The sequence below is a fragment of the Mycteria americana genome, chromosome 1 (assembly GCF_035582795.1).
Source record: "Mycteria americana isolate JAX WOST 10 ecotype Jacksonville Zoo and Gardens chromosome 1, USCA_MyAme_1.0, whole genome shotgun sequence".
Lineage (NCBI taxonomy): Eukaryota > Metazoa > Chordata > Aves > Ciconiiformes > Ciconiidae > Mycteria > Mycteria americana.
The window spans coordinates 35979384-36007014 of NC_134365.1; the positions used below are offsets into that span (position 1 = coordinate 35979384).

Sequence of the window (27631 nt, forward strand, 5' to 3'; positions counted from 1 at the left end):
GAAATGCTATTTCAAAAAAAGCTCAAATGCTTAAAGCAATTGCTCAGTCACGACAAGCATCAGCATCCATAGTAATACACAGTTTTGAGTTTTGTCTTCTTATTTCTACCATGAGGGAAAATGTTGATTCAGTTAAGCCACAACTATGATCCAGATCCCTAAAGCTGTGGGTAGCAGTGCTGCTTTCGAATGGAGACATGCCTTTCCCATAATAATACTACTGAAAGTTCTTATCTTAATTACCACCATCCATTGTGCCCAGCCTTAACGAAAGAGGAAGTCCTCCCTCTCCCAACTATTCTGAAAAAAATTCCTACTGTAAAAAAAACATATGCTGATCTCAGAAAGTGAACAAAAGGTTCTTGTATATTTCATAAGAAAAAAAAAATTATGAACACTGAGGGTTTTTTCTTAAGGTTTTTGACCTTAAAAAATGAGTTTGTCAACTTACAAAGTCTGTAGACTGGAAAGTCCCCGGAAGGCACAATCGGCAATGTAATTTACTTTGTTGTTTCCAATGTACAGTCCAACCAGCACGCTTAAACCAACGAAGCTTGAATCATCTAACCTTGCTAAGTGATTGAACGTCAAATCTCTGCATATTCAAGGAAAAAATGTATTTTAATGTTTACGCTGCAGTGCTTATTACTCAGTTCAACCCAGGTGAATTTTCAGGGGGAGAGAAAGTTTTTTCCCTTACAACTATCACAAAACCTACTACACCATTTTTGATCACACAGCTTGTGTATCATTTCCGATAATTCACAAATTACTGCAGAATGAATTTCTTTCATTTGAAAATGACTGTGTTACAGTTTTAGTACAACTGCCACAGTGAAATGAAGCAGTCACAGTTGGCTTCAACTTCTTTCAACAAAACATAACTGTCTCACATATAAAAAAGTTGTTGTCACCTTGGAAACTTTGTTATGAAAAATTCACAGATCAGTGGTAAGAAGCTCATGCTTTGGCATGTACCCAGCTTTCAAAACTGGAATAGAATAAAAGCTACTCACAGCTCACTGAGTTTTTGGCAAAATTCCCAGGCATCAGGACTGATCCTGCTGATGGCATTTTGGCTGAGATGGAGTTGCTGCAGCATCAGCAAGCCATAAAGCCAGCCTTTGGTTACCTCTGTTAAGTTGTTATGGTCCAGCTGCCTACAAACACACAGAAACACATACAAACAGATAAAAGACATAAGGTTCAGAAACTCAGTGGCATGTGTGCTATGCCACGGGTCCACATCTAACTTATGATACTGGCTAGATCGCTGCAGCCTCTATTTACTTTTAGAGTTGTATGCATGCATTCAGAATGTCCTACACATTCACCAATGACTGCTTGAAGCTTTTCAGATCACACTAGAACAATTTAATTCAACAACATCTTAAAATTCTATCAAGCAATTCTAGTCATTTTGCGCAATTCTACTTAACACGTTATCAGCAGAACCTATCAGGAGAAAGTTGATACTTACAAGACTTCCATGTTGGTTAATCCCCAGAAAGCTCCGTCCATGAGCCTAGTAACCCCGTTTCTCTGCAGTTTTAATGATTTCAAAGATGGAAGTCCTTGGAAAGTAAGCCCATCTATTTTTTTAATTTTGTTGCGATTCAGTTCCCTGTATCAATAAAATTTACAGTTACAGCAGAGTAAGTTCACCTGCATGCCAACAACCTTTCTCCCCTCTCTGGAAACAAACCTTATTTAAATGCTTTTCTTGCACATAAAACAAGAGAGACAAGATGTAATAAAAATCAAACATTTTACTGTAATACATACTGCTAATACCGTTCTGCCTTTCTGATACTGAGGACAAGTACTTGGTAGTTCCTTGATTTTCAGATTTAAAGAATCCTTGTAGACCTAGAATGTCATGGTTAGTCCTGTTCACAAATTCAAAAGTGAAAGCAAGTTCCTGGTGTTTATCCAGCAGTAGAGCTGTTAAGGTTAGCTTGTAATTGCAATCAATAATCAGTCAGAAAGAAAAAGTTAAAGTTTTTAGTTGTGATAACTAGGCAAAATTAAACATCCTGGCTGATCCCTCTCTTGTTGGATCTGAGGTCAAGCATTCATTACACATTCCTCCCTCATTCTCCACAACTAGTTACAAAGAGGTCCTTCCCTCTTTCTCAAGTGGTCTTGGCACTCATACTTCTGCCACTACACACACCCCTTGTAGGTCAGAAGCTGGGACCCATATATATCCTGGAAGGGAGCTGTAAGGCATAACTAGCTGGAGGGCAAGCTGCAGTGACAGTAGTACTCAATATTTTCTATTTTCCTGCTCTCCACAACACTTTCCTGGCCTTAGTCCTTTTTAACTCTGAACCCTGCACCAACCCCAAGCAGCTTTCTGACTTTGTGAGCTACCTGCAAAGGGAAGTCTAGCCTCACACAGGCACAAAGAACAACGTTAACTGCTTTTATAACAGTGAATTTTAAACTAGCTATCATTTGCTAAGTTATATTTATTAGCAACAATTGATATATAGTATAAAGAGACAGGATTAGACAATACTAAGAAAAGGCCCTCATACAACAATGAGTGATCATCTGCCCTTTCAAGAAGATCTTAGATCTATCAACCTGCATCCTACCAAACCAAGAAGAATCCTCTCCTTCCAAAGCTTACTTCCCCATGGGAAGTAAAGGCCTAAATAATTCTCTCTCCATAGTTATACCACAATTATTTTTCAGAGTCTGAGTCTTGCAAGAATTCAGCTTTCCTCTCTGGTAGCCTGATATGAACCCTACCTGGTATAACAGATACCCAATAGAGAACCCTACTCCTCCTCCTGTGTTTAAATGTGCATAAGCAGTGAAGAACACTAAGAACAGCCTTCAGTTCTTCCCCACTCCTCCTCTGAACACTTCTTTCAGGTGATAACACAAGTTTTTAACCTTCATTGCAGATTAGCTACCTAACATAACTAGGTCAGCCTACCAATTAAATTGTGAACAGTAGAACTTTTTTAGGAAAGAATATCACTAACTTCCAAAATTTCAGTTGAATCTAACGATCAGAAAGTCTACTAAGATTGCTAACAAATCCTGAGCTTTTCAGGACTGTTCTCACACTCTTCTACTGAGGCTTGAGTCAAACTCTTCCTGCATTCGTATACAGAAAAGACACAGTCACTGTTTCCAGATGTGTCAAGCATCCTAACACTTCACTGTTCTTAATGACCTTTCACTTTCAAGGATAACCTAAGAGAGTTCATTATTTTTAACTCTTGACTATCTAATATGGAAAATAATTATTCAGGATTTGACAAAGTGCAGTCCTAGCCTATCCTCTTGTCAACTTCCTGCACTCTAAGTTAAAAAAAAAAAGGGGGGGGGGGGGGGGGGGGAGGGAAAAAAAAAGGGAAAAATCTATTTCCCTATCCTCTTGCATATTAAATAATTGTATTATTTATTAGGTAAAACATTTATAGACAGCATTGTATCAGTGAAGCTGATGGAGGTCTATTTACTCAAGCATATTGCCTATTGTCATACCATCTGAAAGCAAGTTAATTCCCTTCATTTCACCATGAAAGCACAAAATAAATAACAGACTGCTGTGGTGAACTACATAAGTTTACTTCACTTAGTATTTTCCCAATGCTTTCTTATAGGAATACTGCTATTACCCCTTCTCTAGCCTTTTCTTTTTTTTCTTTTAATAGGTAAACACAATTTTAAACACAAAGACTATTCACATCTCACCAATATATAAGACTAGTTTTGTTCAGTACAGAGCTGCAGTAAGTAAGGGTTGTAATAATATGTTTTCTGTGTCTGTCTCACTCTGCCTCAGATTAAATTAAAGGCTAAAGTTCAAGCACTGCCAGTGCTTTGGAAAACCTGAAAACAATTAGTCAATTGTAGGTTGCACTTACAGGTGCTGCAGATGGGAGAGTTTAAACATCTTTTGAGGGATTGCTGAAATTTTGTTCCTGTTCAGTTTCAATACTTGAAGTGTGGTAGACAAATTGTCAAAGGTACCAGGCTCCATGGAGGTTATTCGGTTACTGTTAATGTACCTGTTGAAACAATGTCTAGAAGGTTAAATTTACAGTTATTTAATAAATTCTTAATACCAAGTAGTGAAACACAAAGCTCTTGCACTGCCTACTCCTTGATAAATGGAATTTCATTTATCGTATTAATTAGAGCTCTTGACAGCTCAGTCTATGGTCAAATAGTATTTCACCACCAACATTTTTCTCTACTCTGCAGGAGTGTATTATTGGCAGAAGATAGCGTGTTGCAACCCCATTACTTTATTCTCACTCAGTATAGCTCTGGCATTGCAGTATTACTGAATAAGGACTTAGGTAAATTAAAAAAAAATCCACTAAACTCCATGTAACTCAAGACTAGCCCAACCATGGGAAACTTAAGTTCATTTTGTTACATAATTATTTCTCTCAAGAGACATCTCTTTGTTTCATCTCAAGATCATGACCTTCACTTTTTATGAACTAAAACATCTCATTGCAACAACTCATGTATTCCAGTTAGCAGCTTATGTTAAACTCAACAGGTGAAAGTAGGAATAAATATTTAATGCATGTTTAATTGAAAGAAGATTTAGTACCTTAAAAAACAGCTGCCAATCTAAGTTTTCCAACAAGTTTTTTGAAAGTAACCTGAAAGAAAGAAAAGTAATACTAAGTTTTACTTACAGATACTTGAGCTGTAACGATGGAAATGATGATATTTTTAGTTCTGATATGTTGTTGTTGCTCAAGTCCAAAGTTTCTAGACTCTGAAACGGCTTCAGATGTTCAGACAAGATGTTGGCAATCTTGTTACTGGTCCTGAAATTTAAGGACAGTAGTCAAAAAACTGTCATTTCCAGAATAAACACTTGTTAACTACACATGACTGACGAAAGTTAGTTCTTAATTAGCCCACTTGAAAATAATTTCCAGTTAAAGAAAACCAATAAAGTATGTTCTCTAGACATAACATTCATTTCTAGTCATCACAAATTGTAATGCTCTAAATGTGTTCATCAACATTTCTTAAAACATATTCCCAGAAAACAAGATTAAAAAAACTGCATTATAATCCAATTACTGCAATTCATGGCTTTTAAAAGGCGACGTAAAATTCTATGATCATCTATTTCCGAATGGTAGAAATATCTAGTATTTGCATTGAACAGTGTCACAGTATTGTAATGAAATCAGATTAGAGTTGTTTTCTATTTTAACCAAATTAACATCATAGTAGCTAGACATTGTGTTTTGTTTTTTTTGAAAACTCCTACAGCATGAAAATCAGACTGAATTTCCATAAAACCAAAGCTAGATTAGAGGAGATGGATGACAGTGCACCCCCTCAGAAAGACATTCTATAATTTTGCAATTAGACATAGTATTTCATCTATAGATTTTTCTAGTGAGTTTGCAAAGAATAAAATATGTGCTTATTACAGCTCATTACAGAGGTTCTGGACTTCATGCCTGATCAAACTTCAGCTAAGCATCACACCCAGTTCCACAACAAAAATTCTGCAACTATTTAAAGACATGGGTATCGTAGTCTACTATAAGGAACACCCCTTCTTTCACTTCCAACGAAATGTACTTTTTCCAGCGATCATATTTCATGTTCATACCCAGCAACCTACCAGTTTTTCCATCCCAGTTGCATAATGTACAGAATCACACACGCACATCAGCAACATTAATAGGATTATTCGTTTGGGGCTAATGCTACATAGGGGAAAACAGATCACGACCAATAAAATGAACTAACCCGAAATGATCCTTGTTACCTTGGGAAGTTCAAGTCATTTCTGGCTGTGGTACATTCTGTACCTAGTATGATGAACGATCAAAATTTAGGAGCTCTCCCCAGCTCCTAGAGATTGCAGGCAAAGGCAATTTCAGTAAAACTATCAACAAGAACGTTGATTCTGGAAGGTGTTTGCCTTTGTTGGAAATACTTGCTCTGGATCAAATAGTAAGCCACACCTTTAGGATAGCATTGACAACTCTCACATATTCAAGGGGTGTGGGGAGATTACTGCTCAAGACAAAAAAGTCCTGACTCAAAAACTGAACCAGAAGTTAGATTAATGGGCCTTCTGACCACATGTGGAAATGGGTAAGTGATCTTGCAGCCCCTCCAACGCTGTGTTTGTATCGTGTTTCATTCCTCAGGCTGTCTGGTAGAGGTACACTGCATTTTTTTAACTCTTAGCTGAAAGTATTTATAATAAATGGAAACAAATTACGTTAATAAAAAACAACAACAACCACCACCACCATGTGTCAGTTCCACTGGCCAAACAAACACTGTGAGTTAGATAACAGGCCATAGAGCCTTGCCTTTATGCATTAGTTTGTTTATAAGGTAATTACTAACAAGGTATTAAAACTGCCAATTACTTGAGTGACGAATAAAATTTTCCTTGCAGTTAAAGTGTGCTCCAGCAGAAGTCAGCAATTTCCTGAACTGCACGCCTCCTAAATTGCAGTGTGAAAGTGTTCAGTTACAGAGACGGCTTGCACAGTGCTGCCTTTGTGTCAGCACTGCTCCATAAAACAGAAATTCCTCACAACTGGCAGAATAGCCCCTGTATTACAAAGTTTAGTTGGACCTAATGGAACAGAGTAAAACTCTTATACAGGCTTCAGATTAGCACTTGAACTAACTGGCAAGTTACCTGACACAGGCCAGGTTACAACAAAAACAAACAAACAAAAAACCCCACCTTGTTTGTTTCAGGGAACATTCTTCTTTTTTGGTGATGGTAAGGTCATATTGTGGGAAGAAAGTAACTTCTTTTGTTCACTGACAAAGAGCTACACATCGAAGTCCTGGTCCATCTCACAATGAAAATCAAACCAGCCCTCACTGCACCTTCTTGCTTACTCATATTTGTAGAAGCTACTCAAATGCAAAATACCTGAATGGTTCACTCCTTATTGCCCCAACCTCCTATTCCAGTTTCCTCTTCAAAAAAAATTGAAGTGCCATAATTCACACCTAGGAGATTATCCAGCGCTGAATATATCCAAATAGTTCTACTTTAAGGCCCAACTTTAGATAAAATGGAAAAGTTCAATTCTAATTTGATTTTTCTTCACAATCATCACTTAAGTAAATCAAATAAAAACAATGTATCAGCTTACTCATAACTGCCAAATCACCGTCAAAATTAGTCAAGAATGACATGTTTGAAAATGCAAGCCTATCCAATTGTCAAGGCAGAACCAAACAGTATCCCCTATGTCAGCACAATGGCATACATGTTTGTTCACTGTGCAAAAAACCAAAAACCGAACAGCAACAACAACCACCTTTCCAGCAAAGTGCTGTTATTACCGTGCTCGGACAAAAGGAGCTGCACATGCCACATTGGTTTAATTTCACAGACCCTCAAGGGGAGATCAGTGCAACAGAGATCCCCTGCACCCAGAGAACCAGTGCATCAGATTCTCACAGATGCAGACCTGCAGCAATCTGATCACAACTTCATGTGCAAGGAACAGCAACACACTGCAGCTTCCTTGGAACTTCTGTTACAGCTAAAGCAGCAGGAGCACAGAAGAACACAGACAAAACCACCAAAAATACCTGCATTAATTTGAACATGCCTTTTGCAGTTTGCATGCCTACACCCTGACTTGCAGCAAAAAACCCCTCAACAACCCAAGAGTGCATGCAGACTGATTTAATTATTTTTACATAAGCCTGTGTGAATACCAGCTTAAGACAGAATATCGGTCTTTCATTACAGGTATGAGAAACCTTAGCTTTCCGTCTCAGCATTCACAACTTTAACCTCACTACTAGGCCAAAACATCTATAAACAGCCCTATCAGTCATGATCAAGATTTGCTCTGTATAAACAACTGCTACAACATATCTGACGTATCGACTTGTACTTTCCTTGCTTCTGGGGAAACATAAAGCAGGAGAGCAACTTCCATATTCATTTTGTTAATGATCTAGTTAACACCATTTAGACATAATAGTTCTTATGTGCTGAAAAAAACCCCAATTTTTAAAGATCTGAGATAGTATGAATAAGTATATCTTGATAAAGATTGTCAACATGCCATGTTTTCTAAGTAAGAGAAATATCTATGCAAGCTACATTACTCTGATCCTATAACATGGAAGCCCCAACTCTGAAATAGAGTAAGACCTAAAGTCCTATCATTTTTTTTCTATTCAAAGTCTCAGCACAAAAAAAATACTTTTGCATTTCCTTCTCCAGCATAACTCTTTCTTCCCGGTAGCTCTTGATCTGCTGTGTTTTGAGAACCTCTTAATCTTATCTTACACCATGATCCTGACAAGGAACATGTGTAGGAGTCTGGAGGTGGAGCAACCTGGTAAAAAACAAGTTGTCTAGAAAGACAGTTTTGGAGAACTGTGTCTGTGCAGCCTGTTCTCCAAAACTGTTAGATGTAAAATAACTGTTTTAACATCTGTGTGACTCTGGACTAAGAAGGTATCTCCTGTCCCTCAACTAAGCCCTGAGAGGCAGGATATATTGATGTGCCTCACTAACAGGCAAATGGAATCATAGTAGAGTCTCTTGTTAGAGACTAAGAGGATATGTACAGAGAAAAAATGCATTCTGTTAGAGCTAGATATATCTTTCTGAGCAGTGCTGAAGCCAAGACACTGGAGTTCATAGATGTTTAGTTTGACCGCCATGTGTTTACATGGTTTCCAGATTAGAACTGGCTTGGAGGCAGCCATGTCACAGCACAGGCAAAGCAGATGTGACTGTCCACATCCGAGCACATACCGGGTGGTCTCCAGTACATGCCACTACATCCATTATGTGCCACTACAGCTCACAGCCTCCTTTTTCATATTTCCTCAAATCTTTGCGGTTGCTTCACCTGTTCTTCCCTCCACTCAACTGCTGACATCATGACTCCTGGCATATCATCTATTGTTTCTTGCACTCCCCCTCCCGCCTTCCCAAACTCCTTTGGACTTCTGGAGCTTTTGTAAGAAACAATGATGTCAAGACACTGAGCGGAAGAAAATTTAAGCAAAAAGAAAAAAAACCTAATTGATAGTAAAGATGAAAGATCAATACTGTAACAAACTTCCTCACAAAGTGCTGGAAGACTCATGCTTTGTGGCTTTTAGGATAAGGCTGGACAACTTTAAGGAGAACATACCAGAAGAAAGAGTCTCAGTAATTCCTACAAAAAAGAGAGAAAAACAGACCTTTTATTTATATTTCTTCAATTTCTACTAATTTGACTACTAAAAGTAGCCAGACTGTAATGAACAATTACTTCATTTAAAATATTGTAATTATGGTTTCAAGCTGAACACTACCCTTACAAAAATCCCTTGACATGAATGGGACTATATGCTCTTCTCACCATTAGACATCCAACTGCACTGAATTAACAACCTCCATTTTTTTGAATCTTTGCAGCTGTTAGATACAGAAATACTTCAAGTGAAACTGTTTTTCTCCAATATGAAGACGCCAGAAATAGAGCCAGGATTCTGGCTCACTTCCAGTCCTACTGGTAGGTCTACAAGTCTGATGCCTCCTTCACACACCGGCTTCTCACGTTCGTTGCGGCAAGCAGTTGTTCTTTCTGTTGAAGGCCTCCTTCATTTCCTGATCCATGCCTGTCATTGTTCTTTCAAGCCAGATGTCAGCAAGTCTCTCTACTCTTATTTTTTGTGCTTTTTGTGGTATACAGGCATAAAGTAGAAAATGAAAACTCACAACTCTGTAAGCTACTGATACCCTGTTCAAAACTTGAGATGAAAGGTTTATTGATTCCTAAACCAAACATAAAGTGGGAAAAGGGGAAGAGAAAGATGCAGAATGAAACAACTCTGGGATCAGATGTTTTATCATCAAAAAGAAGACAGAGGCAAATCCAAACTTCCAAACACGTGATACTTCCATAGCAAGTGTCTCCTGATTCCAGTCACAGTACCAATATGTAACTAATTAAACTTTCCTTCCAAACTCTCTTCTTGATACCCCAGAGTCTGTTTCTCATTACACTTTCTGGCCTTTCCAAAATAATCACAAGTTACTTAGCACGTGATAGACAAGTGAATGTATAAGTTCATTATTTTAAAGAAGGTAAGCAAAAGCAATGCAGGCATAGCTATTTCAGCATGAGCTGACAACAGGAATAATAACCCATTGCAGACTTGGTGCACTCTATGACTGTCAGTTAATGCTAAAATCTTGGACAATTTTAAGTATGACCTAGATTAAACTCAGCATAATGCCCTCCAATGTTATAAATCATATTTCTAATCTGATGTATGGACTTGTTAAGTAAAAACATCTACCCTTTATTGTTACAGAGCCAACTCTCCCTCTTGGAGGGCGCAGACCAAAGTCTAGGCACTTCAGACTGCACACCCTTCTAGATCTACTACCTGATCTCAGCTGTTAGTAAAAGTTGAGGTTATGTTCTCCTGTCCACTTCTATTTCACTCAAGGCACCAATTCATTACAATTCACCACTCTACTGCAATAACCACCCACCACTCCTCTAAGATACAACCCCAATACTTACGCCTGACCTCTTAACTTCATTCTGACTTCCCTCATTCTCTGTACTGTATGCCCTACAACTTGGCACCTCCCCCTTGGTAAACTTTCCTACCATTCTTCCATTTTGTCACACAGGAACAGTGTTCTTTGTTTTTCTGATCCATTATTATTCTTTTTAATTCATCTTTCTTTAACACTGTTGATCAGAAAATCATGCCTTTTTTTCCACTGCAAATAGCTCATAAAATTTGCATTCTTTTCCATTCACATTGCAAAAGCATTTGTCTAGGCTCTCACTACTTTATATTTTTGCTACAACAAACTCTGGGTTTCTACATACTTCTTCCCTTTCCCATCATTCAGCCTAAATTGCTGCCATAAAAATCTAGTTTCCATGTCTGCAAGTCTGACTAAGACAGGTTCCTTTTCAAATTCTTTCATTTACTTCCTCTTAGTCTCCACACCAAATGTCAAAGACTGCAAGAACTAATTCCAGTAAGTTTATTTGCTCTAGCTTTTTGCTCGCAACTTCAGCCCAAGTCACACATGGTTTACCACCACTCTCATTTTTGGGACTTGGTCCAAGTAGCCTTATGCCTGAAGCCCCGTCTGGCATTCCTCTATCCTTTCTTTCAATCCTTCAAAACAAACTCTTCCAGGCAGCATCCAAATCTTAATCCTTCCCATAAGAAAGTGGTAGCTGAAGAGATGACAAGGATGTAAAATATTTGACCAACGTTTTCTTAATATTGGGAGCCAGACTTCAGTTTAGTATGCTAGCTTTATAAACACACAATACCACTTTCTCTGGCAAGCGTAAAGGGAAAGGCATCCACTCCTACTGAATGTAAGCTTTCATTTTCACGATTTGCATCTAAACTTCTTTCTTGTGACTGTAGCTTTCTAAATGAGAACTGAGACACTGTTATCCTGGATTTTACACAGAGCTTCCACTCCCAGTCTACTGTAAAATGACAGAGGCAGATTTCTCATATCTACCCCTATTCCAAGTAATCTTGCAAACAAGGATTATGAAAAAAAAATCCTACCTTTACAGAAGGTCCTTCGCAGGAGTTTTCCTTATTAACATACTGCCACACAGTGCAAACTATCACTCTTATTTCTACATTGCCAGCTGGGGCAAATGTATAATCTATTTTGCATGTTTCCTTCAATTAATTGAATTTTACTTCTCAAGATGACTATTTGAAGCATGATCTGGGATGCCCATTATCGCAAAATGTATTTAAATATACTTTTCCACATTTTAAACAGAAATGGACACACAATACTAAAATAAAATCCCTTCTAAATAGTATAAGGGATTAATCACCACTTTTCTTCAGTAACTACGTTTGTGCATAAAGTTATATAGGTATTTAAGCTGTATGTTGATTAATCAAAGCTAGGATGCACCAGTGCATGCTCAAATTTTGGAAGAGTATCTTTTTGGCAACACAGATTTTTTTTTTAACCAAGAATGAAAATCAGTGACCAGTATGCTCTATTATTCCCCCTCAAATGAAGAAGGTAAGACCATTTTGTTCTTCGTGGTAAGGAGAATGGAAGCAAGCATGAAGCTGCCTAAAATACAGATTAATTTACAAATCTTTAGTCACAAGCTCAGCATCTTGTTTAGCAAAGATCTCTGAGAAGTCACTTCAACTTAAGAGTTAGTTTACTTAGTTTTAAGAGCTATAAAGAAAAATCCTTTTTCAGATTACATATTTAAATTAGGTAGCATGAACAATCCCATTCAACTTGAAAGCCCTGTAAGTAAAGATACTGACACTGCAGTATCATAAGCTCCACATGCTAAAGGTTTGTATCACATCGGAGTCAGCTCTCTCTCCACTGCCTGACAGCACAATGCTTCACCAATCTCAAGAAACAACCATGTTGTAACCAGGTCTTTCATCAAAGGGATTTTATTCAGATTGGAGCAAAGCACGCTGAAGAAATTTTACTGATTACTGAAATCAGGATTAATGAGCAACTAAGCAAGGTAGCAGGAAGGAGCTAATACAGGAAGACACAAAGCTAGACCTGGGCTCTTCTGATAACTTAACTTTAAAATTACAGAGCTTATTTATGAAGCCTCATATACACTAAAACTTGCAGATCATCTTCTCCAATAAATTCCCTGCTGCAGCTGTGTGGGTTGACGAGCAACAAGTAGAACCTCCCTTTGAGAGCACACACGACCATCTGGACCTGAAAAAAACTTTTTAGGCATTCCCTGGATTCTTGTTTGTTTTCAGTGACCAAAATAATATTTTTTTTTTTAAATAAATCACTGTTGATGGCTTAGATAGTTTTTTTGTTGTTTTGTTTGGGGTTTTTTGTTTCCTTTCAAGAGAATGACTTTGCACTTTCTCAGTACAGCAATTCACTTTTAACTTTTCAGTTTGCTTCTCAGAAGTGCTCATTGAACACCAAAGGCCTGAGATGAATAATGAAGTAATCAGAGTAATTTTAGAGTGGATGATCAGAAAGCTACGTTTAAAGCTGGAACAATTTTGCTTACCGTGAGAACTTGTGCTGTGGTCAGTTAAGACTGGCTACTTTCCAGTTCTTTTGTCCTGTTTTATCTCCTGACCAATCTTTTTTGTTAATATTTTTTGTTCATTTACCTTTTTAAACATCCAGGACACAAGACACATGTCTTCAAAGCCAATGCATTTAAACTCGGCATATACCAACAGAAAGACATTACAAACCGAAGGCTGTAGAAAGCCTTCAGAAAAGTGACTTGTGGGTTCAGTCCAGCACCTAACAAACAAGTGGGCACATTTCAAGAAACCTCCTCAATACTGGCAACACTTTTTTAATCATCTCAACTCAAAACTGAATGGCCATGCAACTCCTTGTTTTAACTGCGTTAAAGACTTCCCTCAGCAGAGGTGGCTGGAGGATCCTCTCAGGGTAGCAGAGGAAAACCTATACCATGCTGCATATTCTGTATGTGTCTTCTGAAAAGAAGATTTCACATTCTGAAAAAAGGAAAGTGGGAACCTAATATAAACCACATATTAATGTAAATGAATTGTGAATCATCCACGCTCCTCTTATTTACACATCATGAACTTTGTATTTTCCACTCTGGCTTTAGTAAGACTGAGTACTTGTTGATGTTCTAGACTAACAAGATAGGTCTTTACAACATAAGCTACAAGGATATTTCCACCTAAATCACCTGTACCACAAGTACTAGTGGTTTTAAATAAAATAATTTCCATTCAATAAAGTGTAAAATCACAAATTTATTTAAAACACTCCATCGTTTAAAGCTATTCTAACATCGGAATTTCACTATACGCACTAGAGACTTTGGCATGTACAGCTTTTCTAGTCCCTACAGACAGCAAGATGATTACTGTATAACATATCCTGGATGTGGGTAATAAGAAACATGTTTTTTAATATTAATTCTAGTTCTACATATACATTTTGATAAGAACAGTAAAATTTAGTCAGAGAGGCAGGATGCTTTAATACTCAAAGTTGTTCTGTCTCTCTAAAGTTACTGCTGCCTTCCATTTTCCACAGTACTCAAGGATACAGTGCACTAACAATGTTGGATAGTGTCTACAATTATGTATTTTTTAAAATTCTGCCAGTAAAGTAGTATGGGTTTCTTATTCAAACTGTATATCCTTAAACAAAACCTTAAATAAGGTTGCAGCATTTGCATATCAGTGTGTGTCTTCCTTACAAAGCACTAATCACACTAAAATTACTTAATATTTTCTGAAGAGTTTTGAAGTAAAACCCCTATGCAAATGGTAATTGGTAGTTAAACATCATGTAGGACTTCTATACAAGGCTATTGTACTTATATTACTTGGTTTCAATCTATTTCTGGATTCAACCTAGGTACAAAACTTCACAGCAATGACAGATGTAAAAGACAATACTACTTTTCTCCTCCTGTACCAGCATCACAGATTCTAGCAGATTTTCAGGATAAACAGGACAGGACTGGTACATCTTGGATAAGAATGCCATTAGAATGGGAACCAACTTCAGAACCTCTGCTTGTTCTCCCGGAACGAGGGCATTAGTGCCTATTTCTCTACCTGACACAAAAGTGATCCACACCATCTAGAAACCACAAAAAATAACCTGTTTATTCTCCCAGAACTGCAGAATTTTCCAATATAAAACTACCACAACCATTTAAAGCAATTCTATGTTAATTTAACTGTTTTTACAAGCACTTCAGGAATGCAAATAAGGAAACATGTAACATATTTTAGTTCTAGAAATAGATAAATACAGTATTACTGTGTACGGTATCTGTGCTTTATGTGGTAATCAGTTGCTACATCCAGTATTCTTCCCAAAAGCTTATGTTGTCAAGCACCTGGTGTGACCTGGCCTCCTGGCTAAAGCCACTGTGGTGACTGGAGAGCTGGCAATCTCTGGCAAATGGCTGAACTTCTCTCTTTCTGCCTTGATAAACTGCTCTCTTCCTGCCTTCTCTCACATGAGAGAGAGAGAAGGGCTGGGTGGCTGAGCAAAAAGAACACCTTGCAATTTCATTTTAAAATAATTTACTTAAATGGTCAAACATGCTGAAAGATGCAATCAGACCTTTGCAAGTAACATCACTGTAAGACAGGCATGCCCAAGTACATTGGCCAGACATTTCAAAAGGAACCTAACTTTAGACATCTAAAAGTTAATTTATAATAGATATCTAGATGGGCTTCAGTAGGAAAGTCATCTGAACTATCTTAGGGAAGACAAATCACTTCAGAGAAAGCTTTTTCTTCTCCACTCATCCTGAAGAGGATCTACAGTTAGTAACTCATACTTATGATGTCAAACTTTCAAGAATTTAGGGTAGGGAAGATGAATCCTACTCTTTGCTCTGTCCAGAACGTACTATATCTGTTAGTACCAGGCAAGCCATCACAGCTTCACAGCCTAAGGCCTTCTGACCATATTTAGCCCAAAGTACCACCCACTTAGTTCACAGCAGTTTCCAGATTCCCAGGAGGCTCAGAAGCTCTCCTATGCCATGTGACAAGATACATACTCATCACATGAGTAAAATCATAGATGCATCTCCAGCCATGTAATGAGAGTGTGCCTGAATGTGCTTGTATGCTCCTTCACACAGACACAAGGTCTTTCCAGGGTAGTGGGGGGCGTGTGCCTGCCTCATACTTTTCTCTCCCATGGTGTTCAACCCTCAGCTGGCACCCATAAAACCAAAATGTTGGCATCGTTGTTTCATGTTACAGACAGACTGTGACCAGGAGACTAGGAACTTCTATTACTCTAGGTATGTTTACCCTGCATAATTCAACGGTATGTAAATATCTAAGCTAGATAAATATCAGTTAGATAGCTAGAAATGAGATTGCTCCAGAAATGGAAACTACACTAACATGATAATCCACCCATGCTTGTTTATACTGCTCAAAGATTTTAGACATACAGTGCTGTATGGAGATACCGGCACTATTATTCACTGTAGACGTACCAGCAGTTTAATTTCCTTTGCAGGGCAAGAAAATTCTTGCAGAACAGGTAAAAGCCTAAGGCTCCACAGCTGAGTGACAAGTACTAAGAAGTGAAAAAAAAAAAATTCTTGCAAGAAGATATTTTCTTCAACAATGAAGATTTTGGCAAGAAAGGAGGGCACAACTTCCACAGCATTGCTTGAAGACTCCTTTGAAAAAACAACTGGCTTTTCAACTGACAGTAATGAACCAACGTATATGTATGTCATAAAAAATGTAATCAAATCAAGTTTCAGAAGGCTAGCACCCTCTTCTCTGCCATTATTTGAAAGTTAGAATAAAGACTCAACAAGGAAACAGTGGTTTGTTTTGGAAAGGCTCCACAAGCTCCTTTCATGTAAAAGTTTAAAATCCTGAAGAAAGTCATCAGATGTTTCAAGTATAGTTTTTCTTTGAAGAGTGGTTCTAAAAGTTATATTCTAATTGTTCGATATGTGTTTTCCTCGCATGACTTAGCTATCATACTAACTCAGTTTAATTCAACCCCTCCAAATAACATCTAACACAGAAAAAAAAATAAGTGAACATACTTTTTCACTTCTAAAAAAAAAAGGACCATTAAATTTAATATTTGTCCATCCATATCACTATATTACATATATTTTTATGCTGGACAACTGCTGTATGTTTATTCCTCTTTATTTATATTCTTTTCTGCAAAATGAGATTTAACATCTTTACATAAATAACTTCCAACCTGTAATATGTTTTAAAAAGAAACCTTTGCAAGAGAAACAAGATGCTTTATTTTTTGAACAATGCAATACCACTCTCTAATTTTATGTTCTATGTACATCCATTTTGATATGGAACAAATAATTGTCTTAACTATTACACACTGACATTCATAAGTTAATGAAAGACCTTTAAATTACTTAATGAATTATTTCTACCATATTAATCTCAAGGAATCTCTGCTGTGGTTATAGAACAGGTACTTAATCTCAGCTGAAGCACACATATTCAGTAATCTCCCAACACCACACACAAGTAATGGAAATTAGAACAAGAACAAGCTAGCATCCAACCAGACCAACTTTAACTGCATTGGTAGTATGACAACAGCTTTTAGAAATACTTTTTTTTTTTTCCTCCTTTTACATGTCAGCATACATAGTGCAGAGCACCAATCTAACAAAGGCTTTTCCATGTTTCACCACCTGAGTAAATGAACCAAGCCAGTGACCTAAGGATAAGGAACAACCAATCCAGCAGTGACTGATTTTCATTACTCTCTCAAAGGAATACAAAAATCTTTGCACAGCTGCAGAAGGATGATTTTAGGTTCATTTGAACTAGTTAAGTTTCCATGAGAAGGACTAGAGGAGATGCTAAGACAAATTCTCAACTTTGTATTCATCAGAAGTAAGGTAGGAGGATATAAACCACTTTATTATGTCAATATTTCCAACCTTGTGGTAAAAAGAACCTTAGCAAGGTAAAAAAAAAAAAAAAAAAACAAAAAACAAAACACAAAAAACCCCCACCACCACCCAAGAAATATATTCTTCAGATCAATTAGATGCTTAAACTACAGAATGCTATGCCAGTGTAAAAATAACATCAACACTAATGTAAAATAGAAGATTTGCTTAAATTCAACAATTATTTGTCAGACACCATCTGCTTTTTCTTTCATTCTTTTCTGATTCTGATCTGTAAGAAACCACATCAGTATCAAATGTCACTTAGTTCTTATTCAAACAGAGCAGTCCAGACACAGCGGCTGCACCAGCTGACTTAGCTGACCTGGGCCTAGAGTAAAAACAAACCCCTATAAATCACCAGATGTAAGCAATTGAATAGTGATCAATTTAATTAACTGAACAGCTTTCCAAAGTTTACTGTATTGTTTTAACCCTTCGGGCTTCTTCAAGAAAGGTAATTTGCAATTTGTATTCAAGGGCAGGATTTGGCCAGAGGGCTACATATTACTAGCTTTAGACACTTTAGATTCCCATTGATAAAACCCAAATCCCACACATGAAAAACATGCCTTTTCTTTTTTACAATTAATAGTATGATAGTAACTATTTTTGTTAGCAGTTCCTTGAATATTTTAGAGAAATTAGATCACAGGAAAAAAATCAAACTGATTTCAAGTGAAATCCTCAGGAATAAAACTTCCTTTAAAATCAACTGTTTTGGTTATGGGCGCTATTTGCCATTTACAACTTTATACCCGTATTACAGATGCCACACCAAGTAACCCACTAATTTCTTTCAAACAAAACAATGAATATAGACATAATCATGTGTCACAATTACATATATTAACTGCAGCCGTAAAAAAATTATGCCACACATTAAAATGGGCTCAAAAAGACATTTTAAAGATATTGGCAAATAATCTTCTAACCTAGATACTTGTCCTGAAGCTGCATCTCGAGGGGATTTCCCCATGTTGCCCACTGAAATTAATGGAATTCCACCACGATTTAACGCAAGTGGGATTTTAGCCAAGATGCATAATGATAGAGTATAACTCTTGTTTTAAAGTCTGCATTGTACAAGTTTGTATAACGTTTACTAATGTTTGTACAGTGCCTAGCACAACAGGGCTGAGGCTTCTGGGTACTACCACAACATAAATTAATTCTAATGCAGTCTTTGTATCTGAGGGAAGCATAAAAACTACAAGGATTAAGCTCAATTATACACATTTTAAACAACCTGCTAAATAATATGACATAATCAACTTCCTAACCACAAGCTGCTCTATTTCCAATTATTTCACTTTAATCTCTGTAATGCACATATTTCCACGAACCCTGTAGTTAGTTCCACTAACTAGGGACAAGAGTAAGATCTACTTACAAAGACAGAAGAGTTATATTTGCAGAGACTGGCCCCAGATCTGGAATGATCTCCAGTTCATTGTTGTTCAACTTCCTATTAATATTAGAAAAGGGAGAGTCAGCTTTGATGTTAGTCAGAAGTATGTACACTGGATTTGCTAAATTGCTGAACAGTGTCACTCCAAAATTAAACAATAATTCCAGTTTCACTTAATGTAAAACATCAGAACAGTAAACACCTTTGTTGTTCCACCAATTATCCCTAGAGAAATAGCTATACAATTAGCATACAGAAACACTGGTTGGCTTTTTGGGGTTGTTTTTTTGTTGTTGTTTTTTAAATTAAGACAAATTAACTTACACTTCCCGAAGACTATGAAGGTGATCCAAGAGACTGGTCTTGATTGAAGATAATTTGTTGTGACTTAAGTCCCTGTGAGGTTATAAAAATAAACAGCCTGTCAGTTTTGCCATAAAATATTGGGTAAAGCAATACGATTTCAATCCAAAATATGCTATCATTTGTTTCCAAGTAGATTAAGAGGTTTTTTTATATATTAATACAATAAGAATAGAAACTCATTTGAGTATACAAGGTATAAGTGTAAATACCTTGATCACTGCCAGCAGTGTCAAAGAATTTCTCACACCTCTGAACAATTTAGAACTGTTCAGTGGGGTGTAAGACCCATGAAAAACATCTTAAGATGTTGACTCATACATACCACCAAAAACCCCTCTTCCCCATCCCTTCACAACAGAAGATCTGGCTAAAGCAACCTCTTTGCTTTAGCCTGTGAAGGAAAATTCATAAACCAAGACTCATGGCTGTCTCATTCCTCGAGTCAACCATATTTGTATCGTTTACTCTTCTCACTTACTTCTCTAAAGCAATGCACAGATCATAAATACACAATGAGGACTGTCCATAAATCTCAATTCTATTTTCATGCTTTCACACAATTCAGGACTCCATTCCTACATAACTGAAATTAATGGGGATCTTAAACAAGCAACATCAGAAGAAAACAGACACAGGAAGGCCTAATTCCATTCTGAGTTTTAAGATGTCTGTATACTAGTCACATTAATACAGCACTTAATCACACTTGAAGAAGTAGCTCGAGCACTTAGCATGTGCCACTCTGTACTCAAGATCCCAAATATATATTGATGCAGTTTATAAGAAATCTTGTTAATGTCTTCGCAGTGTTTGCTACAAAACAAGCCAGGGTACTAAGAATGCAACACATTTTCTTGACCGCTGTCAAGAAATGCTTTTCCCTACAGACACCATGCATCTTTACCGTATGTCCTCTTGAGCATTTGACACCACCATAAAATCCTAAGAAACTTTTGTCCTAAGAAACTTTTGCTGTAGCCTCAGAAGTACTGGAAACATCACAGAAATAAAAGAATGACCACGTAATAGAAGGCAGAGAAGCTAATTACAGAAACTCAAACTTGCACATCTATAGAGATCTGCAGAAGTGGTACAGATTCACAACTGATCTTGTAACCATGGCTAGCCCTGTTGAAGACTTCCCCCTTCTTAGTAACTCATCCACCACAACACGCACCTTCCTGCTCCCTTACTACAGCCTGTCACTACCTCACCTGCACCAATTCAGCCACCTGAGAAGTGCTCGCTGGACATTATAACACTGAGTTTATCCAAGCCAGACAACAAAAACCGTACTATTTTTAAGGAGTTCTTAAACTCACTCCAGTGAGAGTTAGCAATGCAGACACAAAGAATTGCATTGGCACACTTCAGCAGTGAGCTGCTGTAGCATCAGGTAAAGGCAAAGAAATTTCTCACACTTCATGACACTTCTCCCTGTACTAATTAAGCACTGAACAGTCATCCAACGTGCCTGGGGTCCTCACCAAGCCATGTGGGCATGAAGTGTATTTCAAGTTGAATCTATGAGGAAACTCTGGGATTCCTTACTTTTTCTGAATGACTCAGTACAGTCACCTACACTGAGCATGCAAAACACAGGCCTGACTGCCATGGACATGTCTACTCTCCACCTACAGTTCTGGAAGTGAAGAAACCTGATGATCAGCATATCCTTCCTGCACACAGACCAGAACTGGCTTAAATCAAGCCAGGTTCAGGGGCTGTGCTAGGTGTTCTGCTCTGTGACTAAGCCCTGAACGACCGCAGATCCAGAGAACTCCAGTTTCTCTGCACCCACCACCACAGATCCTTGGACACAGGTGTAACCATGCAACCCAGCCAGGCACCTAAGCTTCTTCAACAGCACATAGGGATGGTAAAACCACATTTTAGACTCCCCCAACTGTTTGCTGCTTTATGCAGTACTTGTTCAATGTTGCCAGGACAATTCCATCATCCCTTTTGTCCTCCCCTGGAGTCAGCAGTTAAAAAAAATAATAATAAAAATCAAACATTAAAAATAATCGCAGGCATGTATGGGCATTACGAGGGGTACCACCAGTACTTGGTTACGAGGTGTGCTCTGAGCCAGCCAACTGGATCAGGCTCAGCGGGCTGCAGAGCTGTGGCACCAGGGACTGGCTCACAGCCACAGGCAGGGAGGAGATACGCGCTACGTTTCCCAAGCCAAGGCTGCGCAGGAGCATGCACAGGATAGACCCGCAGGTGCGAAAGGCACTTTCCAGCACAAAAAAGGCGGGGTGAGGGCTGGCAGGAGCCACCTAGAGAAGGGGAACACCCTCTACCACCTTCAGGTGGCCATGGAAGGGATGTTTTCTAAGACTCAGCTCTGGACTCCAGCACCTAATATACATCTGCACCTTCTTCCAGGTGTCTAAACCCCTACAGATTTTCCTCTTAAAGATGGAAAACCAATAGAGTGTTAACATTTTTCAAAAACCCACAAATGTTAGTTTCATCATTATGATTTTGAGTTCTCCTGTAAATGAGGTTAACCACATGAGTTAGAGGACTGCATCACTCACTACTTAAGTCTAGTGCAAACATTTGTCTGGCCATAGACTGGAGAAAAATCCCTTTGTTTAACACCTGAAGACATCAGCTGCATAATTTGAAATTCTCGTACTGCATTCTTAAATGTAAAGACTGAAAAAGTATGCTGTTATAAAGATCTAGACGGGAATCTAACTTGGTCCTTTAAAACAGACTGAGTAGAGACAATTTTTACCCTTAAACTTAATTCAATATTTGGCTTTAGTCTGCAGGGATTATAATAACTATGCAAATAAACAGCCAAAATTCAGTGAAGTTATGACTGTTAGTGCCTAATATGTTACTGTTCTTCATGCTTCAGACAAGACCTAGGAATCAGTAATTATTTCAACAAAGAGCTTTCAACATTAGTGCTAAAAACCTGCATTTCTTCATTTCATCTAAAAACCCTGCAAAAGGTTTATTTAAAACATGTTTGCCTAAAGGACCTACCAGACAGTAACAGACGTGAGTAGATTTGTTCTGCTGGAGTTATAACATGTTAAAAAAGAAAAAAAAAAAAAAAAAAAATCTGGCAGAGTCCTTAAACTATAAAAATCCTGCAATTACAACCACTGCTGTGCATGATCACCACACTGGAGCCAGACACTTTCACTCATAGCTCAAGCTCACATCCATCTGGAGTCTATCAAGGCAACCGTGAGCGTAACAACTTACACTAGGTTTCAAACTATTTTTTCATGTTTGTTTTTTAACACTAAAGATACTCTCAGATTTTCCACGTAGCACCTACTTTAAAAAAATACATACGTACAAAATCCTCATTCCTGGTCTACTTACAGCAGGTTGTCAAACACAAGTTGCAAAATACCCAAAGCAAACCAACAACAACAACAAAAAAAGACAATACTGAATCGCCTGTTTCACACAGCTGTATACATGCTTGTTTACCAATTGTTGGATAAAATAGGAATTAGAAATATTTTATTAAACATTATTTCAGTGCTACTGGCATGAAAAACTTCACCAAAAAAAGCCTTGCAAGTTACATTTTTAAGTTGAATCAGAGTGGTTGGAAGTGAACCAAGAGTTAAAATATTTGTATTTTACTAATATTCTAAGTGAAGCTTAAGCCTGTAGAAGTTTCTGAAACTTATAAGCACTGGATCTGAGGCATTTTCTAAATCTAAAAATCTATCAACCCTGTCACAAAGCTACAAGTACATTTCAGTCCAATGCATTTTCAACATATCTTAAAACAAGTATGAAGAAAAGGTTTGAAAATGAATCAGTATTTTTCCTTCACAAGAAATGGAACTGACAACGTTAAAACACTAAGATTATTACTATGCATTTTCCATTTCTGAATTTTCCTTGTCTGTTAAAACCACATTACAAGTGGGGAGAAAATCTCCTCTGTGATTACTTTTGCTACTAGAATTTCAAAAGCCATGAAAGATATAACAGTGAATGCACTCAGAAATTTCAGAAACCAGATTTATATTAAGAAATTATTTATAACAATAAAAAGCATATATACCTGTTCTTCACCTCAGATTTCTAAGAAGTGATTAAGCATTTAAGCAGAATTGCCTCCACTTGAAAAAGCATGCCATAGTTTTTGAGGCCCTTTAAGAACCCATTTTATGAAAGAAACTATTTTCTATATTCCATTACATTTGTATGACCATCTTTCATAACTCACAAGTCTCTGCATTAGAAAGCTGCAACATCACTCATGAAACATCAATGTTTGGGATAAAAAATTGAAAGGAAGGCTAATGCATAAAGGGAGAGGGCAAATGTTTCTTCACACATTTTATAAATATAACTTTCAGACTCTAACTTAATTTACAACACTTAGTCACAATTATCATCTTCTTCCTTAGAGAACTCAGAAACCTGAGCCCCAAGTCAAATTTTAAAATGCAAATCCAGCAACAGCTTCTTAATCAGTCCCACTGGGGCCTATAGAGCTGCTAATTCAGCAGAAATCAGGAGAGCTGAAAAACAAAAAGCCAGGCTGTAGCTGTTTTAAGACACTGATCCAAAGTGACTCATAAATCAGCTTGCTATGTTCAAGTTTTAGTCTGGAAAATATTGAAAAACAGCTGTGAAAACCATACGGCCCTTTTTTCTGGCAATTCTGGTAGAGAACTAGAGGATTTATAAAATGTAAATACTAAAGATGTAATACAAACACAAGTGAAAACCATCTTTCAGACTTTCCCTCCTGCCCCACCGACAGTTTTAGCATTCCTTGGTGAACCTGGCGAGGGGTACGGCAGTGCCACCGGGAGTTTGCACACACGGAGGACACTGGCCAACGCTCAACACTCTTCCTCCCTCCCTCCTTCCCTCCGCCCCCGGCTCTGCTACACCAGCTCTAACAAAGCCACATTCTTGCAATCTCAGGACATGCATCCTGGAAGTAAATCGAAATCTAACTTCAAAACTATTTGTACACAAAACCATTACAAATGTTTATCAGTTCTCAGCGGACTGTTAACTTCTGTGAAGGCAGCATCACAGAAGATGGTATTTCGGGCTAAAATCACAGTAAAGCTGGCAATTACACCCTATTTACACCCCATTTCGTGAAGCCATTTCTGTACAAAGCAGTAGCCTCACACTTGCCACCAAAAAGAACGGGACACAACTCAGTATTAAAGCTCATTTTCTTATTTCCTTCCTTGTCCACTCTGAGGTCACGCAGTCTTCCCACATCAGACACTCTCATTTTACTTCACCGGGGGATTTGAACACAAAAGGAATGAAAGAGTCAAACAGCACTTCAGAGAGCCAACTTCATCCCACCACTCTCTGGGCGAGTAGACAGATGGGCAGAGGAAGGTGTAAAGCCTAACACGGGCCTAGACCTTCTCAGGCACAAGAGCTTTCCCGCTCCTGCTTGGCAGATCTTGCCTGCGTATGTGGAGAACATGGTTTTCCAAAGAGGATTGGAAAGCCTGCAATTAAACTACTAGCCTTTGGCTATAGCCGCTATGGACTTCCATGGAAAACACAGTAAACATATACCAATAAAATTCATAAACAGTCTTTTACAATTTGTGAATGCACAGTTTGTTGCAACAATAATCCAGGCTATTCAAAGCTTTTTTGCGTATGCAAAACTGAAACGCATAATAATCTTAAATATTGTGCAAGCCCAGCTCCAGGTACTGGAGTAGCTGGAGGTAACAGACAATGCCACACTCTTTCTTGCTCTCTTATTAAGAAGAGGGGAAGGAAGAAAGAGCAGGGTACTTCTAAGGCATTTGACACAAACAAAAGAAATATTTACACAAAAGCAGCCAGACCACATGGTTTGGTGACACCTACAAAGATGTACTCCTGTGAGTTTAAGAGCGAGTGACACAGCTGTCCAATGAGTAATCTCAGCAGGGTTTCTTACAACAGACCAAAGCTTATTTATACAAGTGGAACTTATTTTCTCACACTTCTAAAGGAATGTGAACTTACATAAGGACAATTTACACTACCAAGGGAATTCTAATTAGAAAAGCCTCCCTTGTGCTAACAAAAAAGCCCTGCAATGTCTTTTATTGTCTCTCAGTAACGTAAGTGGAAAGGACAAATTTGGATTACTGCTAATGCAAAATGCTTCTTAAAGCAACTCTAAAACTGAGAGTTCTGTGATTTTTCCCCTTGTTTTTTTGTTTAGCATGCTGTCACACCTGAATTTTAACTTAACAGCGCTGAAGTAAGCTAAGCTAAGAAACTAAGCAATTGTCACCTTGAATCGTGTATATACGAGTATGCATTTTAGAATATTTTTACAGCGAGGCAACACTATGAAGCTTAGCTTAGTATCAAAAAAGCCTTAGGTTTTGTCAGAAAACTTATGTTAGTGTACTGAAATAGTTCAAAAGAACAGGAGGGATGAAATTTAATAGGAAGCAAAGCCAGTTGTTGAATGTAAAGCAGATCCGGTATTTGATTCGTATGCTTCAATCACATAAGCCAAAAGGAAAAAAAAGTTTCTTTCCCCTCACACTTTCCTATACCACTCCTGGAAATATTCATCTCCCAGAGCCATTCCTATGTTGAGTTCCATATGGTGTCAATACAGCCATCCACATTTCATGAGTAAAGCAGCATGACCTCCAGACGAGGCAATTGAACAGAATTAGCCACAACTAATTGAAAGTCTTCCTGTTTACTTTAAAGTCCTTATCTCAATCTGCTTTGGAAATGTAATAGAAAATTAATACGACTAATATGGAAGATCTTTGAGTGACAAGAGATTAAAAACAAATGTGAAAAGTCTCTCAGCTATTTTCAGGCTTTTAGAAAGCTCCCATAATTTCTGCTTTGTCCATAAAAGTTTGTCACTGAAAGTAAGTTTTCTACAGATGGCATTTCAGTACGCGTTACTGCACATTCAGCGAATCCGTGCCACCGGACCAAACGGGGCAAGGTCCAGCGTCAATAAAAATCATCAAACCCAAAACCAGTGGGGAACGAAGACGAAGAACTGCACAAATGAAAACGAGACCAGTTTTCCCGACACACAAATCAATATTAACTCGATGAGGACTGCGCGTTTTCCAAGAAAGTCATCAGAACTTTTTTCCTCCCCCTCCCAAGACACGGAGCAGCGCTCCCGGGCCCGATTTCAGCCCGGGCCCTCACCGCCACCCCCTCCCAGGGCCGCAGCCCGCCCGAGGGACGCTGTCCCGCTGCGGCCGCCGCCGCCCCCGCCGCGCTCGCTGACAGCTCGGCCGCCGGCCCCAGGCGCTGCCCCCGCCCGCCCCACGCACCTCGCTGCCGGCACCTCCCGCTTCGCTATCGCCACGAAACCCGCGCTTCCCTCCCCACAACCCGCCCGCGGACGGGACCGCGGCCCCCAGGGGCAGAAGATGGCCGACGGGCGCGGGCCGGCACCCCCAGCCCGCCGCGGTGCCCGCCGCCCCGATACTCACAGCTGCACCGCCCCCCGCGGCAGCCGCTCGGGCAGCCGGCTCAGCTCCAGGCGGCTGCAGGCGACGAGGTGCCCGGTGCAGCGGCAGGGCGCGGGACAGCGGGCGGCGGCGGCGCGGCCCCCCAGCAGGGCCGGCAGCAGCAGCAGCAGCCCCAGGAGGGCGGCGGGCGCCGCGCGGGGCCGGCGGGGCATGGTGGGCTCGGAGCCGCTGCCCGCGCTCCCGTCCCTGGCGCTCCCACACTGACAGAGCCGGGCGCGGCGCGACCTCCCGCCTCTCAGCGCGGGTGGCGGCTCCCGCTCATGCCCCGGAGCCGCCGCCAAGGGGGGAAAGCGGTGGGAGGGGAGGGGGGGGTGTAGAAAAAAAGTAAAGGGAGCGAGCGGAGGGGGCCCGCAGCGCCGCCCGCCGCCAGCCACTCCGCAAACTTTCCGCCGCCTCAGCCCGCCTCCGCGCGGCCGGGGGAGCCCCGGGCGCGGCCCGCCCCGCCGCAGCCCCCTCCCCCTGCCATGTGACAGCCGCAACCCCCGCCCGCCTCGCCGCGGCAGGGGGCGGCCGGCCTGGCCCCGCGGGGCTGGGGGGCGTAGGGCGGCGGGCGGGGGTGCGGGGCGGGCGGCTGGCGTCGCGCCCCGCTGCTGCCAGGCCGCGGCGGCACCCCGGGCCCGCTGCCCGCCCCGCGGGGGCAGCCGACGGCCGGCCTCGCAGCGCGGCGGCCGCGCGTGTGGGCCCTTGCTGCCTCCCGCGGCTTCTTCGGGGGCGGGCGGGAGCCAGCAGCGGGCGCCGGGTGCCCTGAGCGTCGCCCACCGCGCGCGGGCCGAGGCGCGAAGGCGGGGGCGGCCGGGCCCTGCCCGTGCGGGATCTCCCTTCGCCGCCGCGCCGGTTAGCGCGAGTCGGGGCAATCCAGAAGCGGCTCCAGAGGC

General features: G+C 39.8%; 1 protein-coding gene across 1 annotated transcript in view; it reads right to left on the minus strand.

The window, feature by feature from the left end:
* LRIG3 (leucine rich repeats and immunoglobulin like domains 3) overlaps nucleotides 1–27075 on the minus strand; it is a 43299-nt gene extending 16224 nt beyond the window's left edge. Inside the window, exons 1-8 of the mRNA XM_075491605.1 lie at nucleotides 26718–27075; nucleotides 19213–19284; nucleotides 18871–18945; nucleotides 4680–4814; nucleotides 3891–4034; nucleotides 1481–1624; nucleotides 1017–1160; nucleotides 452–595 (exon numbers count right to left, since the gene is read on the minus strand). Coding sequence (XP_075347720.1) covers nucleotides 452–595; nucleotides 1017–1160; nucleotides 1481–1624; nucleotides 3891–4034; nucleotides 4680–4814; nucleotides 18871–18945; nucleotides 19213–19284; nucleotides 26718–26908 — 1049 coding nt within the window. The 5' untranslated portion in view covers nucleotides 26909–27075. The remainder of the gene's footprint in view (nucleotides 1–451; nucleotides 596–1016; nucleotides 1161–1480; nucleotides 1625–3890; nucleotides 4035–4679; nucleotides 4815–18870; nucleotides 18946–19212; nucleotides 19285–26717) is intronic.
* Between the last annotated feature and the right edge of the window lie 556 nt (nucleotides 27076–27631).